The 18,280-nt window shown below is 40.4% G+C and overlaps 2 protein-coding genes across 4 annotated transcripts in view; one reads left to right on the forward strand and one right to left on the reverse strand.

The window, feature by feature from the left end:
- The first annotated feature begins 540 nt into the window (after positions 1 to 540).
- On the forward strand, positions 541 to 4,846 carry mad2l1 (MAD2 mitotic arrest deficient-like 1 (yeast)). Its single transcript, XM_046064942.1, has 5 exons — positions 541 to 726; positions 1,461 to 1,607; positions 2,724 to 2,844; positions 4,115 to 4,218; positions 4,312 to 4,846. The coding sequence occupies exons 1-5, from the start codon at positions 663 to 665 to the stop codon at positions 4,482 to 4,484; spliced, it is 609 nt and encodes a 202-aa protein (XP_045920898.1). The 5' UTR covers positions 541 to 662; the 3' UTR covers positions 4,485 to 4,846.
- Positions 4,847 to 6,397: 1,551 nt separating this feature from the next.
- Positions 6,398 to 18,280, reverse strand: part of pde5ab (phosphodiesterase 5A, cGMP-specific, b) — a 98,065-nt gene continuing 86,182 nt past the window's right edge. For all 3 annotated transcript variants that reach the window (XM_046065104.1, XM_046065103.1, XM_046065101.1), the window contains exons 19-22: positions 16,337 to 16,400; positions 9,811 to 9,885; positions 9,250 to 9,333; positions 6,398 to 9,022 (exon numbers count right to left, since the gene is read on the reverse strand). In XM_046065104.1, coding sequence (XP_045921060.1) covers positions 8,903 to 9,022; positions 9,250 to 9,333; positions 9,811 to 9,885; positions 16,337 to 16,400 — 343 coding nt within the window. In that variant the 3' untranslated portion in view covers positions 6,398 to 8,902. The remainder of the gene's footprint in view (positions 9,023 to 9,249; positions 9,334 to 9,810; positions 9,886 to 16,336; positions 16,401 to 18,280) is intronic.

The raw sequence follows: 18,280 nt of genomic DNA on the forward strand, positions 1-18,280 counted from the left end.
CAAAATAAATAAAAAAAAACCCTTCATCCTCAATTTTTTTTTCTTAATGTGGCCCTAGTACTCTGTCGTAGGAAAAAAAATACCACAAATTGTCAGAAATAACATGATTTATTATAAATACTATAAAAACTGTCACCCACTTCTCTGGAGAATAATACAAACTAGGAGTGATGAAGCGATAATGACTCTAAAGCAGTGACTGTAGAAGAAGAAATGCGGGTGTTGGGACTTGAACCTTACAAATTCACATCTTACATAACTTTGAGTGCTTTCCCTTTCAGGTGATCACTATATTTGTGACAGATTTTGAGATAAATTTGTTTTACCCTGCTCACTAAAATAATAATAAGTATAATAATAAAAAATATATATTTTTTATTATTTAGTAAACGTGTAAAATGTAATGTTGCAGACCAAAATAATCTCAATTGAAATCCTTGTACTGAATGAGCCAGTGAGTTTCACGCTGCTCTCTAGTGGCAAGGGCGTGGAAGCTTCATTTGAAACGTCATCAACAGTGCGCCGAAATCTTTCACGCATGCGCAAGAATGCGGAGCTGAGAAATTTCAAACTGGGCGGCGGGTAGTTGAACACTAGACGGCAAAAAAACAAACAACACAACTAAGGTTCATTGTCGAGAATTCAACCAGAAGTGTAAGAAAATGACGAGCACATTGAAAGGAATTACTCTCAAAGGAAGCGCGGAGCTAGTGGCCGAGTTCTTCTGTAAGTATTTGGAGTAAAGGTATAGTTTTTATTTCAGCAAATCGTGTTGAACGTCCTCGACACGCAGCCATGCAGTGCTAACGTGCTAACGTTAACGCTGCGGGGCCTGTGTAGCTCAGCATGGTCATAGGGTCTGAAAATAAAGTGTTCGATCGAAATATATTACCCGGTACGCTACATTTTAGCAGACAACCAACCAGACTCAATGTGGTTTGTTGAAAGTTTAACTTTTGCGGCTAGAACGTGTTCACGGTGAAGTGCAACGCCCACCGCGGACTGGACGTTAAGTTACTTACAATACTGGTGAAAATGTCGAACGGAACGAACAGAACAGGAGACAGACTTCAGTTGTCAGTTGAAATAGTTCTATGTTAGGTGGTGTCTGGTGTGTCTGGTACGAGTGGTTGTGACGTCAACCTTGCTAGTAGCTAACGTTAAGCATGGCAGCATTTGTGCGGTTCGCTAACGTACTGTTAGCTTACTGTAAGTCCAATGCTACATTGAAAAGCAGGCATTCTGCAGCTGTAACCATGCTAACTTTACAGTAACTTACAATGGACAACAGTTGCATGTTATCTTTAAATACATATGTATATTTTATCTACTGTCATCTAGTTAGACCTCTGTTATTAAATGGATTGTGGAACTTGTTTGTTAGCCTTGCATTTTCCTCTTTGAACGCTGTTTAACTGTGAGCCGCTTGACTGACTCACTTTCGCTTCACTTCTCTCCAGCGTTTGGCATCAACAGCATCCTGTACCAGCGGGGCATCTATCCTCCAGAGACATTCACCAGAGTCACCCACTATGACATGAGCCTTCAACTTACCACTGATCCCAAACTGAAGAACTACCTGACGAACGTGGTGTCTCAGCTCAAAGGTAGATTGCTTCCTTGTACCTTGAATGCCTCACATTCAGGCTTCCCACTGGTTTGTTAGGGCAAACGTGACACCTGTAAGAAAGACCATTGTTTATGGCCTCATTGTGTTGTTTAACCTTGAAAGAGGCAACTGACAAATTTAGTGGAATTAGTTATTTTGCCGGATATTACCTCAATCTGACCTGTACTGCCAAATTTGAGACCTGAAGCCATGTTATTGCTTTATTGAATTCATGCAAAGCAACACATTGGCTACACTGTTGACCATCTCGCTGTTCCCATTGGACATTTCATATCGACTTGGTAAACGTGGCACAAGGGGGCACTAAATTACATTTGTAAATAACCAACCTGAGCATGTAGCCGTATGCAGCCAAACATGTCGGCCCTAACTCAGATATTTTCCTGGGTTCTGTCAGATTTGAGTCAGGTAACGATTATTTTTATTATCGATTAATCTGATCAAAACATGTCCTATTAATTATTTGGTCTATAAAGTGACAGAAAATAGAGAGAAATGGCCATCACAATTATCAGCCAATGTCTTCATATAGCTTGTTTTGTCTCACCAACAGTCCAAACCCCAAAGATCTTCAGTTTATTGCAAGATAAGATGAGGAAAAGCAACACATTCTCAGTTGAATTAATGACTAACCGAATATCAATACATTATAAACTCCTTGTTTAAGCTGTACTTGAAATTTCGAACTATCCTTTCATCTGACATTTCAAATCAGATGACCTCCCCTTTCCAGCTGCACCTGTCTAAGCCCTGAAGCTGCTGATTGCACAAAATATAATATTTTGTATTCAAATTGTGATTAAAATTACACTTTAATATAGCTTCAACAGTTTGAGAAAGCACGCACTGAAAGGTGCACACCAGTGTGAGCTCAAGCATTACTGTAATATTGTTTTTTTTTTTGTGGAATAATTTAAAGTCTTATTTCACATGTAGCAAAATGTATTGAAAAGAACAGGGAACAGACTCAAACAGCTAAAAACACATGCCTGTATTCATAAATCTGTTTTGTACTAACTGAAGGTTTGTATTATCTTGAGCCTGTTGGGCCTGCTCGGTGTCAGCCAGTAAATGTGTTGGTTCTGTGTTGCAGAGTGGCTGTTTGAGTGCACCGTGCAGAAGCTAGTGTTGGTGATCACATGTTTGGAAACCAATGAGGTGCTGGAGAGATGGCAGTTTGACATCGAGTGTGACAAGTCAGCCAAGGAGAGCAGGTCAGCTCCTCTACTGTCTGCAGTCATTTATTGAACGCCAATTTTTCAGATCGTTTTGGAGACTACGTCACTCTTGAGATTAGGTGATGAATGACAGTAATTTGTAACATTGTTTGGAATTTGTGTTGGTTCTTTGTGCATTCATTAAGTTGTAGTCCAATCAGACCCCAGCAGATGGCAGTCATGACTCATCTTCCAGGGCCACAGGCAGTCCAGAGATGATTTACATTTTTCTACTTGTCAACAAATCGCACATGCAGAGCCAAACCAACAATCAGTGGATCTGATAACAAGGACTATATGTGTATCTTCTTCTGTAAACTATTAAACTGTACTGTAGTTTATTTTGACTCAACCCAACATAGGGTGTTCTGTTGCCTCAAATACTCAGTAGAGCACCAAATGTGAATTTATCATCCGCCTCTGAAAATAGTCCCCAACAAATACCCAATTTCCTCCTGTTTGAGTAACATTGGCTAAAAACTACACTACCCAGCTGTTTTAGTAAATTATTTAGCCATTTTAAGAAAAACTTTATTTGTGTAGGAAGCACTGGGCTTGGAGCTGAGAGCCACAGACTGGGTAGTCAATAAGTTTATTTGACAGGGACAGTGCTCATTAATTAACAGTAAAATAACTGTAAATGAGCCAGAGTTAGCTCAACAAGCTAATTATCATCTGTTGTACCTGGCCAGTTATTATGAGGGCAACCTTAAATAAAGATTTAAAATGACTTATTACAGTCCACAAGTAATAACGAATAAAAAAAATACAGAATACTTCCTGCTGAATCATAAGCAACTGCATAGAAGCATTTAGAAAAATTTACTCAAAAGGTACCACAATGGTTAACGTGTTGCCACAGAATCAAATTGATTGATTGAATGTGTTTTGGGGGTTTTTAATAAGGAAAAGTTTAAATCAGCGGTCGTGTGAAAGCCTGTTTTGGACTTGTGCATCACTGAAGTTAAAGCAAAGGATGGCCACACCACCATACTGTGGCAACGTGTCAAGCAATTACGCTGCTGATCCCGACACAACATTGTTCTCTGTACTTGAGCACAATCCTTTGAATAGGGAGTGTTGCCTTTGTTCAGATGTGGCGCTGAAGTCAAGTCTTGTCTTGCTCAGCTGACAAGTAACATTTAACTATACACATGTTCATGGTGGCCGTTATGACCACACAGTTCTCCCCTGGACACCACTTTAGTGTGTGTGTGCACGGTACTTTAGACCATGCATGTAAACTCAGTTCTCATGTGTTACCCAGTGCTCCCCGAGAGAAGTCCATTAAGACCATTCAGGATGAGATCCGCTCTGTTATCAGACAGATCACAGCCACAGTGACTTTCCTGCCGCTGCTGGAGACGCCTTGTGAGTAACCAGACAGACTTTCTAACTGATGTTTGATATTTACATGTCAATGATGCAGAACTGAAACTGTGAGCTTTGACCCCTCCTCTCCAGGTGCATTTGACCTCCTGGTCTACACAGACAAAGACCTGGTGGTTCCTGAAAAGTGGGAAGAGTCTGGGCCTCAGATCATCGACCAATCAGAGGAGGTGCGTTTACGCTCCTTCACCACCTCCATCCACAAGGTGAACAGCATGGTGGCGTACAAGAGGACTGATTCAGTTTAAATCCCTAAACCGTGGTCCCCCCCTCCACCTCATGAGCTGTATATAGCACCTGCCGCTGATAGAAAACAGTAGATTTTACACTGCCCCGTCCTACCTCACTGTCTGCGTCTGTTCAGTATTCTGTAAACTGAGGACCTGTGTTCTCCTGCCTGTTTTCTGAACTTCTTTTTGAGAAGGTGTTGGCAACCTGATCTACACTGATGTAAATATTTCTCATAAGAAGTGATTTGTCTGTTAGGAACCGTCTCTTTTCTTTATTATTGTTTCCCCTTTCTCTCAAGTTGTCAACCTCTGTTTTAGAAGTTAGTGGTTTATATGAGAAACTTTTATAAAATATCATAAATAAATATCTTTCACAAAGATTTCTTTTTGTGTTGTTACCGCTTTTGACCTGAAGGTGTCAGTGCAACATAAAGTCACTGGTTGGTTCCAGGTGATTTCACATGGGTTTGTAGTGGACACAGTATGCAGAGATAATTGGTGTTTTTTCTCAAATGGGACAAACCATTTACTGGGCTCACAATGTTGAGCGGTGTTGACAGTTGCAGCAGTGGACACCTTCATAATGGTACCTTATTTTGTCAAGTCTCTTTTCTAAAGACAGATGTTCTCACAGGTATAATGCTCTCTCATTTGCATGTAACAAAACAGACAACGCAGAGACTGATGCAGTATGGAAGTTATAGATATTTAGTTTTTTTAAAAAGCACAAGTTATGCAACAGGCACATGTATTACAGTCCTGGAGACTTATTCAAAGAACAAGTGTCTTAATTAAGATGGGGCATCCATCAGTTACTGTATGTACTGAGCACTAATTTTTATAGGGTTAAAGTGATCTGAATGATAGCAGTTGAATGCTGAAGAGTAAACCACCAAAATCTTTATTACCATAAACCTTCAGTTTTTGTTATGCACCTGTGCATCTAATGTCCGAGCCCCACCACACGGGCGGACATTGCTTGCTACCTTATGTCTGTCAAAACTTTTCGGTTGCTGTAACTTGACTGTTTGGCTGTTTAACCAAGCTTCAGTAACTGAACTGTCAAATCCAAGCAGTCACTTTTAAGCTAAAAAAGGCACTAGAATCAAACATTTGAAATGATACCCAGTCCTAGCGTGGACATGTTAAAGCAGTCCTACCAAGGAGATTTCTTTTCTCCCAATAGTTTCATTGTAAGGTTTTTTTAGAGGGCTGTATTTCATAAGAAACTATTTGGGAAAAGTTGTAAAAAAAAAAAAAAAACAGCTTCGTATTGCACCGTTTTGTATCCATTTACTCATTTGGGTGGTGGTGTTGACCCTTCAGATTTATCTAGGGACCTCTTGGGGGGTCCTGACCACCACGTTGGGAACCACTGCTATATGTGCTATTGGCTTGTCTTGGCCACCAGAACTGTAACATACTATAACATTTTACCCACTGGACAGCAGTGGTTTCTTCTCCAAGAGACTGAGTGTGATTTTAACTTTTAAAAGAATCTGGGTCAGCATACAGTAACCGCCCCCGTACATTCAGAACTATTTTATATGGAGAGAGCTTCTCACCAAATTTCATTCCACAATTGGGCTTTGCAGTAAAAGTAAAACCTGATTGAACCCGGCTGAATTAATTTCTTTTACATCAGTTTCATCTGCCAAGCTTGATGGTTGGTAAAAGGTCTTTATAAATGTACGCCATGATGTATATTTGCTGATCAGTAAGTCAGATTTGAATAATGTGTGGCAGCACAGAGTGTACCAGATCTGGACAACACCCCTGTGCCATCGTATTGCTTGGTTTTCAGCAAAGTTCACTTATGTTCTATTGCTGGTTGAAATTCAAATGACGTCAAGGTGTTAAGTCAACCAAGCACTGTCTAGACAGGCTGCCCACAATCATTCAATTGTTAAAAAACAGACAATTACAGGAGGAAAGCATGTGGACAACTAAAATGTTTTGTCCGTTTTAATTGTGAACTAGTCCTATTTTATCACAACAAGGCAGTGGAAAAATCTAGACCCATTTGAAATTGCAGGCCTAGTCTTTGGCTCTTTTACATTTTGAAAACTAAAGAAAATTCCAAATAACACAATACAGTACATTTCCAAATGTCGTCTGAAAGAGTTGTTACTAAGAAAGGTCTTTTAAAAAAAGCAGAGATGGGATGAAGTATGAAAACTATGTTTTCTTTATATAGAATTGTGTGCTCTTGAAAAAAGGATGACATTACAATATAGAAACTCTAATAAATATATAAAACAAAAATAAATATGCAGTAGACAATGAGTGAAAACAATGTTACAAAAGACTCAAACCCTTGTGTGTGTGTGTGTGTGCTGTGTATGGAGATATTTAACAAGCTCATCAGATTATTGTGACAGTATCTTAAGTATATAGTATTCCACTGTAATGGTGCAGATCCCCAGGGATCTATTTCTTACCATTCAGTGTTCCCCTAAATTTCACTAACTGTGAGAGAGACCTTGTGCAAAAATAAAAATTGCTATGGTAATAAATATAGCTTAGTGCTGACTGTTACTTTCTCTGGTGAGTGAAAGCAATGAAAGAATGGTGACAGGAAGACAAGTCGCACAAAGTTCAGGGAAATGAGCATAACCTGAAACAAGGATTCTGTGTTATTAACACAACATTGCACGTCATTCTCACCTGTTTCTCATGGGAGATAGCTAACATTTAAATTAAGACAATTTGTTCAAGGTTTTCTGTTAGAGATATGACAACTTCGGTCTTATTTCTGTAGTTTAGGCCGTCATTTCTATCTGTTAAGATGTGTACTCACTGAAGTTATTATTGAGATCTGGGAACATTGCCACAACAAAGTCCTCTCTTAACCAGTGGAGGCAGTTGGCCGTCCAGCCTGAGTCCAGGTTCTGCTCGAAGTTTCTACCTGTTAAAGGGAGTTTTTCCTTGCCACTGTGACCAAGTGCTTGCTCATGGTGGAAATTGTTGGGGCTCTGTAAATATAATATTACAAAGAGTACGGTCTAGACCTGCTCTAAATGAAAAGTTCAGTGAGATAACCTTTAAACTGAAAGTGATCACAGCTCAAAATGTTGATAATAATCACTCAGTGCACTAAACTACAACAAGTACAGTAAGTCTGGTAAACTGTGACAACACACATTTTGACTGATCATTTTACTGTTCACCTTTGCTTTCTCTTTCAGACTATATTAGCCTGGGGGTTTTGTTAGCCTCAAAGTTAGCTAACAACAAGGCAGGTCTGCTAACAGGTTAGCTGACTGCACCACTTATGTGCACCATAGGAAATTTTCAGACAGTCCAGAGCTTTGGTCCAGACTGAACAGACATTGATGGTTCCCAGAGGATGAATCCCTTAAAGGTGGGGTATGCGATTTTGGAGGAATCCAAAACCATGACAAATACCATAATATAGAAACGACACGGCAAGTAATGTAACTGACGTTAGTTGTGGGTAGGCAAACTGTGGCTACAGTTGCTGCTGCGAAGCTAACATGCAGAGAGGACGAGAGCCCAGAGCTGCACACCACCTCCACACAGCAATACTCACAACTCTCCTGCTGCTAACGTCACAACAACAGCATGTCTTTGTGAACTAGAAAGTCAGCTGAATGTCCGTGGGTAAGTCATTTAACATTACTGACACATAAATCATGGCTGGAACAGCTGGAGTAGTGTTGTGCGCTCCAAGCCTCTTTGTTTCCTACTTACAGAGCCAGGACTGTGTCCAAACACCAGATTTATTTTCAGCGCACAGCTAGCAGACAGTGACAGACAGACGTATTGGATTAGAATCTCATACCCCACCTTTAAGTTTCCTATAGCAATACTTTAGTTAATTAATAAACACAAAACAAATTACATACCCATCCCATAATTTTTAGCTCTCCTGTAAAATGTTAGCATGCTAACATGCTAGACTAAGATGGTGACCATGGGAAACATATTTTATAGTACCTCACCACTATATCCTACACATCAGCATGCTAACATTATCCTTGTGAACCTTTTAGCATGCTTATATTAGCATTCAGCTCAATTAGCATTCAGCTCCAATCACCGCTGTGCCTAAATAAAGCCTGACTGCTAGCATGGCTCTTGGTCTTGTTTAGTGCTGCTGCTGCATTCCCCAATCTCAGTAATACTCTTGGTGAGTACAACTTTATTATAACAGATAAGAAGGATGGACAAACATAACAAAATAAGACCTAAGTTGTATGTAACTGTGATTTACAAACCTAATTAAGTGTTTTTTTCACCACATATTTTTTTTTCGCCACACCATACATTCTTTGGCCACCTCTGTGCGCAAAGCATGTTATTTTGTCCTTTTAGATAGCATGTTAATATTATGACATTTTATGAGACCTGTTTGGGCAGGGGGAACTCGTGTTGGAATTTGTGTTGGCTGAAAAACTAAACTGGCGTTGGGATCACACCAAGCCGTTGACAGTCCCCTTCTCGCACTCCTCGGCCAAACGCTTCCAGATCTTGCGGTTTTCCTGACATCCTTCCAACAACGGGGAACAATACTCCGACATGCCAGCCAAGGTCTGTGACAGCAACAAATACATTTTATTTAACAAGGGAAAATTCAGTGAGCATTGTTTTTTAATACAACATCTTGTTTCACATTTTGACACATTTATTCACAATTTAAGACAGACTGACAGCATCTTTCGAGCAAGTGGGAAATTAGGATGAGTGCCAACCATTGCACTGGCATGGTTCAGTGGTTTACAGATACAGTAGTCACTGCAAGTTTAATTGGTTGAATCACCTCATATAACTGGATGCAGATGGCATCAATGAAGGACACCTGCATGCTGGGAATCTTATCTCTTTTCTCACGATTCATCAGGTCCTAAAGTGAAAGGACAGAAAAAATGACATGTAAACTAAATAAATGCTTTCAAATGAAAACAGTTTCTTTGGTAGACTATTCATATTTAAACCAGATCTGAGATGGGGCTGCTTTCATTTGCTATTGCGTATGACAAATAAAATCAACTCCTCACATTGGAGAAGATAGAACCAGTGGCATTTCTGCTTGAAAAATTACCAAAACTATTAGTTATCAAAACATTTGCCAATGAATTTTTAATTAGGATCGATTACTCAACTAATTGTATCAGCTCTAAACAGACATATTGTATCTTAAATCATCAGTATAGCTCTTGAATTAGATCCCTTGTCTTTTGATGACAACCAAGCTAATTTACATGAATGTTAAAAACTGAAGAACCCAAAACGGATGCCTGAGGCACACCACAAATTATGTTGTACTTCTTGGAAAAGTTTGTCACACAAACTAACCCCTGAAGTTACACACTGCACTTACACTGGGCTCAATGTTCAGCTCGCGTCTCTCCTTATCCCCCTGTTCAAAGAACTCAGTGGCTACCAGCTCCGCAATCTGCATCAGAGAGAAAACTGATGAGTTCATACAGAATCTTTGTTGATTCGAAAAGTTCAACTTTCATATGAAGAACAAAAAAGGAACACATTAAAGCCTTCCAAAAAATAAACAAATTCACATTTTGCAACTCTGCTTATATTCACATGTGAGCCCAAGGACTGTAGCATGTGTCACATGAAACACTAAGTCCATTAAGGCTGAATAGATTCCATATTTCAAACTAAGTTTCACAAGTTTCTATGTCAACATCACTTCCTCCACAAAAGTTTGATTTGGACGGGACATTACAGGTGGGTGCACAGCTTGACATATTAGCTATGCAAATCATTCCTATTAGCTAGTATTATACCTCACCTCGGAAACTCTCATGCATATTTGTGTCAGTTTGAATTACAGTGGAGGCATTTTAATGAACATCCTAGGAGGCTGATTTTAGGAACGAGGTTGGGACATCCTACCATGGAGAAGACATAATGCTTCCGCTGCCAGAGTCAACCCTATCAAACTTTAACGTTGAGAAAGGACTGGAAAAGAATAACACTGACCAAGAATTTATCCAAAGAAGGTAAAGAAGAACACAGAAACAGGCAAAAATAATAGCAAGCAAGTAGAATCTAAGTGATAGAAAGTAGGTATTTGAAGAAGTAGTTATGTATACAGGCAAGTCAAGAACAAGACAAGATAAAAGTCGAGAAGGAAAGGCGAGTGTCACTCTAAGGTAATGGTCTGCTGACAGAGAGAGGTAAATGAGATCTGACTGCAGCCTCGGGCTCCAATCAGTATCACACTGTGTGCTGAAGCCATCTGCAGCTCACTGATTGTCTGTAATCAAGGCTCAGTTGCGATGGAGCTGCAGGGGGACAGCTATAATGAGCTGTCTAAAACCAACACTCAGGATGAGGCAAATGTTAACCGGTGATGCTAAGTAACTTTGTCTTTATTTACTTACCCTCAAGTTAGCTCTGTGTCAAAATAACTTCATTAGCCTTCCAACAACCGCAAAAAAGACCTACCACAGGATTTTGGAGGATGCTTGCACACACTTAAGCCGTATGTTCATGATCAGTGTGGTCAAGCAAGTAAAACCGTTGGGGTCATTTAAGGCCACCTAAATCAAACCCATTTGAAAACCGAGATGGGGGGTCTAAGAGACTTTAGATTGAGACCAGAACAACAGGAAGGATAATTCTGGTTTATTACAGCTCGGGTCTTATATTTGTAGTTCAATCAGGACAACTTTCACCAAAGAAACTGATATTGCACCTCTGTAGTCATGTTTGGTGGGATGTCTCTGTTCTGGAAACTTCCTTAGAGCTCTGCCCATAAAAAGTGCCTATGTGGAAAAGCCATGACGAAAGCCCCAGGCAGAGAGCAACAGTAAAGACCCCCAATACAGAACAGAGCAGGCATTAATACTGATTACATGATTAATCAGATATGGCCTGAAAGGCAGAGCTGGAGTGGTTGCGGGTTATCAGCTGCTTGCAGAGGAAGCTGCAAGGGCAGGCAGGCTATAGCAGCTTAAATAAAATGCTTTGTACGGAATTTGCCAATGAATGCTAAGATCAGAATCAGCTGATCTGCTGGGATTGTGAGCTGAGCTTGGAAACTAAAATAAATATATATATATAATAAAATATAAAGTCTATACTGTCTAAAACAGAAGGTGATCATATCATATGAAACAGAATACATTTGACTGACTTCTGAAAAGCTTCAAGCTAAGAGAATGAATCATTCCAAGGATGAAGTTACTTGTGTCTGTGAAGGCTGTGAAGATGTGTTAAGAAATGTTCTAAGCACAGGTCTTGTGAGAACTCCAAAGTCGTCCAAGACCAAGTCATCTTAACTCAAGACTGAGTCAAAAATTCTAGTTGCTACCGAGAAAGGAAGCACCTGTAGGCTTCTGACATCATGAACAAGGAGCTGAAGCAGAAAATCATGCTTTACAGTATAGGCATTGTTCAATTGTAACAAGGCTAGACTTGGTACAGGGAGACATAGCCATCTTCTGGACAGGTTGCTTTGTTTGTGTCATACCCCGCACTGTCTCCCAACATTTCCTGTCTACTCTGTCAGCTATCAAATAAAGACAAAATCCACCCTGTCCTTTTTTTCTGGTAATCATTTACTGTTGTTTAAAGCTGCATTAAGCAATATGTTGCTTTTTAATAATGGATCAACAAACTATGTCTAATCTGAAAGTTGTCACAGTGACAAACCCACAGAGAATTCATACCAACCCTGCAGTTCCACTCAGCTCTGCCGAGCCTCTTAGCCTCATTAATCTTATTGTCTTGGTGTTACGGCCCGCAGTATGTTTCAGTTCAGTCTTGCCACTCTCATGCAGGTAAAGTCCAGCTGTGGTACTGCAGGCAGCTGTTTTCAGTGAAAAAGCTCACTGTACACTACCTGCCCAGCTCCAAACAACAGACAGACACAGTTAGAGACTAGCTGGTGAAGTGAAGACTATCTAGCAGTTAAAGCATGCACACTGGACTGAACTACACTGATCAGCCATAACATAATGACCACTGACAGGTGAAGTGAATAACACTGTTTATCTCGTTACCATGGCACCTATCAGTGGGCGGGATGTATTAGACAGCAAGTGAACATTTTGTCCTCAAAGGTGATGCGTCAGAAGCAGGAAAAATGGGCATCGTAAGGATTTGAGCAGCTTTGACAAGGACAAAATTGTAATGGCTGGACGACTGGGTCAGAGCATCTCCAAAACTGCAGCTCTTGTGGGGTGTTCCCGGTCTGCTGTGGTCAGTACCAAAAGTGGTCCAAGGAAGGAAAAGCGGTGAACCAGCGAAAGGGTCACGAATGGCCAAGGCTCATTGATTCATGTGGGAAGCGAAGGCTGGTACGTGTTGCCTGATCCATCAGACGAGCTACTGTAGCTGAAACTGCTGGAAAAGTTCATGCTGGTTCTGATAGAAAGGTGTCAGAACATTGCAGTTTGTTGCGTATGGGGCTGCGTAGCCACAGACCAATCAAGGTGTCCACGCTGACCCCTGTCCACTGCTGAAAGCACCTACAACAGGCATGTAAGCATCAGAACTGGACCGCAGAGTACTGTACAAAGGTGACCAGGTCTGGTGAATCACGTTTTCATTTACTTTTCTTCTGTGGAACACATGGCACCAGGATGCACTGTGGGAAGAAGGCAAGCCAATGTTTTTCCGGTGAAAACCTTGGGTCCTGCCATTCACGTGGATGTCACTTTGACACGTACCACCTACCTAAGCACTGCTGCAGACCACCTGCAGTGGCCTCTTTCTGCAGGATAATGTGCTCTGTCAGCAGGAATGGTTTGAGGAACAGAACAAAGAGTTCAAGGTGTTGACTTGGCCTCCAAATTAGCCAGATCTCAAACCAATACAGCATCTGTCGGATGTACCTGACAAACAAGTCTGATCCATGGAAGCCCCACCTCGCAACTTACAGGACTTAAAGGATCTGCTGCTAACGTCTTGGTGCCAGACACCACAGCACACCTTCAGAGGTCTAGTGGAGTCCTTGCCTTGATGGGACTGTTTTGGCTTCAAGTGGGGGACCTACTCAATATTACGCAGGCGGTTCTAATGTTAGGCTGATCGATGTATGTACCAGAGACTTCCCTTCGGTAGTAGCCCTTCCGTCACTTCCTGGGTAAGGTATCCAATGGACTAAACCTTTTTTTAAATAGTTAGAATTCTCAAACTGATTATGGCTGAGTTACAGGATTCTGAAACTTAAGGTTAAAATAGTCTGAAAAGTAAAACTCCAATATTAAACTAAAGCCAAAGTTAAAATATTATGCAAACCCCTCGTCATCTTTTCAGAGGAAATGATCTTCCCTTTGGTTCTGACAGATGAGAGGCACAGTTTGATAATGAGATCCAAATGAGGTGCTTGTGTGCGTGTATTTAAGCGAGAGAGCGTATTTGCATATGTGTGCCCTGAAGGTTTTTGGAGGTGTCATCTGAGGACAGGGGCACAGCTGTTTTTATTAATGAGCGCTCACTTGTCAACACACACATACACACAATTACATAGAGCGTGCGCCTGTCTGAACCTCTCTCCACTGCGCCTGTGGTTCCTAACGAGGTGCAAACTAATGAAGGTCAGCGGGGAGATGAAAGAACGGGGACACAGCTCTGAGATGGGTAAGGAGAACCTTGAAACAAATATACTGTATGTGTGCAAGTGAGACGGAAAGAAAGAGAGTGGCTGTTCAGAAGTAAAGAGAAGTTGCAGAATCAAAGAGAGACAAAGACAAGTGCTGCACTGCTCTTTACAGGTAGATACCTTTAAGCATCAATCCAGGCCATACCCCAAACAGCGATGTCACAGTTGGTATTTTACCTCTGGAAACTAATGAGAAACACAGCTCCTTTTATGGACGCGCTGATGAAACATTTATCTATCTTTACTTTCAATGTGAACCTATAAAGAAATTTTGGTCTGATTTAAATTGTTTTATTTTCCATCCCCCAATGATAACTTTTCTCTTAATGATGTAGTGTGTTCCTATGACAGTAGTAAGGATAAGTCTCTTATTTATGTGGTTTAGTTTCTTAGGTTCTCAAACATCATTCTTTAGTGGAATTTAAGTCACTTCTCAAATCCTTTTCCCTGATAAATAATAAAAAGCAACATTTATGTAGACTGTTACAACAGTGTATTTGATGAGCTTCCTTGACACCATATCACCATTATTTAATGTATTGTTGTTGTATAATGAATTTACCCCTTTTGTCTCCCTCATTAATTTACTTCTCTACATTTATGTACGGTAAAACTGCAATTAATAGCCGAGTCCCAAATAGCCGCCTACCCCGTTTACTTGCCTGGTGTGGGAACACATTTTGACAAAAAAACGCAAGTCTCCGTTAGAAGCCTGGTCTGTTTTTTATATAAGCTCTTTGGATGTATAAAACCTCTTAAACCCAGCTGGGTCGCCCGCTTTACCTGCTTCTAAGCTGCTTAGATCGTCAATACAGATATTTATTTACTCTTTCAACGGTTGTTTACTATTATATGTGTTTAGCTCTCTGACATTGTATTGTGTGTTTGTATGTATCTGACTATTATTGTAATTTTTGCTTAATAAATAAGAAACCCCTGCTGTGACATCAGTGATTAGGGTGTGGCCTGAAGTGCTAGAACGTTACAGCCAACATAGGGCAGATCAGCAGTTTTCTATCCTCTGCCATTCAATAGAGAATTAGCTTTTGAAGGACAGCTGTTTAAATTTAAATCTGCACTATAATATTTTTAACAGTAACAAAGAATCAAATGACTAAGTGCAATATAAAAGTTGTCGCTTGTAGTGATGAACTCACATAAAATGACTAATCACCTAGCCCTGTTCCGACTGGCAATTGGATTGCTTATCGATGATTGAAGGAATGTTGTTTTTTTTCATGCGTCAACATTAAGGTGATTTTAACTAACTCACAATCAGAACTAATATGACATAAAAGTTTCTAGAATCTGCACCCCACCGCAGTGTTTTCCATTCACTGATTTATTTGAGGCGGCACGACATGGCTCAATATCAACACTGACCGCCACGTATACTATTAAATAGGAGTAAAACCATATTTCACAGCGCATAGATTTGCTCAGCACCTCTGCTTGCTCGCTCCCTCCCTCTCTCACAAATGGAAACGGAGCTGTGTGTTTATAGAAAAACTAAAGCACTGAAGTTAACTCTGAGAAGTTAGATGGATTATCTTGGCAAAGGAGAAGTGCTCTCTAACACAGATTTGTGAACAATATTTGAGAGAAATAGGCCTTTTGTGTTCGTAGAAAAAGTTTTAGATCTTTGAGGTCAGCTCATGATGAATGGGGGCAAAAACAAAAGTGTTGCGTTTATAATTTTGTTCAGTGTATTTTCTAAACACAACGCTGTCAGTGTCGGAGACCCACCTTCAAATAAGTTACATGCAGGCATGTAAGGAGCCTAGCTAATAAGTACAGCTATGTTAACGTTAGAATACAGTTGGGTTGTCGAGGTTAGCACCCAATACATAGCTGCTGTTCAATATCGATTGCCCCCCACCCGCGTGTGGCGCCAAAGTCCATGGTAATTCTGTGGGAAACACTTTACTGTGCATTTACAGATGTTTCTGGTGGTTTCTCTTAAAGCTAATAAGCCTTTTTCTTCCATGCTGGCATTTCACTGGCATGCTGCAACGTAACACCGGCCCCTAGCAAAGGAGTCAGACACTTCTTTCAGAGTTGGTGGAAACCACAAAAGCAACTGTTTTAATGTGTTGCTGTGTTGCAACTGCTTTAATGCTTTGAATTTGAAGAGAAAAACAAGTCACATGTTCTACAGAAAATAACTACAAAAAAAACAGACGTAAGGGAGGAGAAAGGAAACTGTGTACGGGAGAAGGCCAACAGCATTGCAGTACAACCAACACAAATGGGTGAATAAGATTTATTTTACCCTTTTTTGCACTGGCCAAGGCTTGGTGATGGCTGAGATGTCGCATGCAGTCATCAGCATTGACCTGAAGGGGGAGATACATTGATACACATTGTTCTTCACAGAGCCACACCCTCCTGATAACTTTCAAAAGCTCATAGCACAAAGCCACATCCAACCACTGTGAGTGAATTTATGGCACTGGAAGTCAAACATGAGCATATTTTGTGTGTTAAAAATCGCTAACTGCATTTCAGAAATCTTTGTTTTAATTTTGACATCAAACTAGATTTCTGTGTGAAAATTTGAGCTAATGCACAACCCTTGAAAATTCATGTTTCTATCAATAATACTTTGCTTTATGCATGATTTACTGCTTAGTAAAGAACAGATGATTTGTACAAAATAACTAATAACAGTAATTTCATAGCACACAGATATACAGTACACCAAAGTCCTGCTCTGTCCCTCTTAAAGGAATAGTTTATCATTTTGGGAAATATGCTTATTTGCTTTCTTTCTGAGAATGAGATCTCATGCTTGTGTGTTAAGTACAGAGCTCGAGTCAGGATGTGATTAGCCTAGCTTAGCATGAAGACTGGAAACAAGGGGAAGCGGCTAGCCTGGCAGTATAGAAAGCCTCCCCTTCTGGTGTACAAACATGGGACCTTATTTCGGAAAGAAAATGTACGGTAGTCAACAGCGAGAGACAACAAATTTTTTGATACAATTTGAATTGTGCCCTGATTTACCCATATGGTGTTTTTTCAGTTTTAAAAGATAATTTAAGAAAATTTAAGTCAAGAAAGTCGAAGTGTGTCATATAACTGTTGAAGTATAAGACTGTGAAAATATGTATTTACAAAGACCACAAACCCAAAAGTCGCATATGTGACGTCATAACTAGTTCTCTCAATGACTGAAGCTAACGTTACTGAAAGAGCTCATATGTGTAGATCACAAGTCTGTAGGACCAGAAGTCGATGGATTAAACACATCAGGTGAGACACATTTGTGTGTGGAACACAGCTAAGTTTCCTAGCTAGTGGCAAGCAAGCAATGAACGGTAACTAGCATTACAGCGTTAACATGTTGGTGACGTATATTTTGCGAGACCAGATTTGTAGTTCATTGAGCTGTTTCACACAAAATTAAATGTTGCTTTAAATATTGCTTTACTATTATCTGACAAACTGCAACTTAAAAACATCTTTTAAGTACTTCTCGGCAAACAATAGCCAGGTGCAGCTTCCCAAGGTGCTGTTGTCATGCCAGGTTTGGTACCACTGTTGCCTGTGCAGAGACCAAAACCGGCAAGTTAGCTGGAGACTCCTGCGTACATCTCTAACCTTCTCCACCCTTATATCACCAGTAGGTCACATAGGTCTTCAGACTAGGATTTACTGGGCGTTTCTCATGCCACTGAAACCCAAAGGTGACCATGCCTTTGAAGTGGTGGCTCCCACACTGCCTCCCTCTTCCTTTAGATTTACGATCTCTATTAGCGCCTTCAAAGAGCAGCTGAAGACACTTTTATTTAAACTGGCCTTCGTCTCACCTTGTGCTGTCAAAATGTGTGCAATCTTGTGTGTTGGTCTATTGTTGCTTATGTTTTGTTGTTTGTTTCTTTTTCCAGTTTTTATGGTTGTATTATTTTATGGTTACTTTTGTGAAGCATGCAACCTTGCTCTGTGGAGTAAGACTGGTGATGTTGGTGCAATTTCTGTGTATGTAAATGCTCCGTATTTGTAATGCCTTTCTAGTCTTTTCGACCACTCAAAGCACTTTTACACTACATTCACACACATTCATACACTGAGCCTAAGTGCTCAAACAGAAACTAACATTCACACATATTCATACACTGGTGGAACAGCCACCAGGGGCAATTCGGGGATCAGTATCTTGCCCAAGGACACTTCGACATGCAGCCTGGAGGAGCCGAGCCGACCTTCCGATTAACGG

This window comes from Micropterus dolomieu, linkage group LG12, assembly GCF_021292245.1.
Source record: "Micropterus dolomieu isolate WLL.071019.BEF.003 ecotype Adirondacks linkage group LG12, ASM2129224v1, whole genome shotgun sequence".
Classification (NCBI taxonomy): domain Eukaryota; kingdom Metazoa; phylum Chordata; class Actinopteri; order Centrarchiformes; family Centrarchidae; genus Micropterus; species Micropterus dolomieu.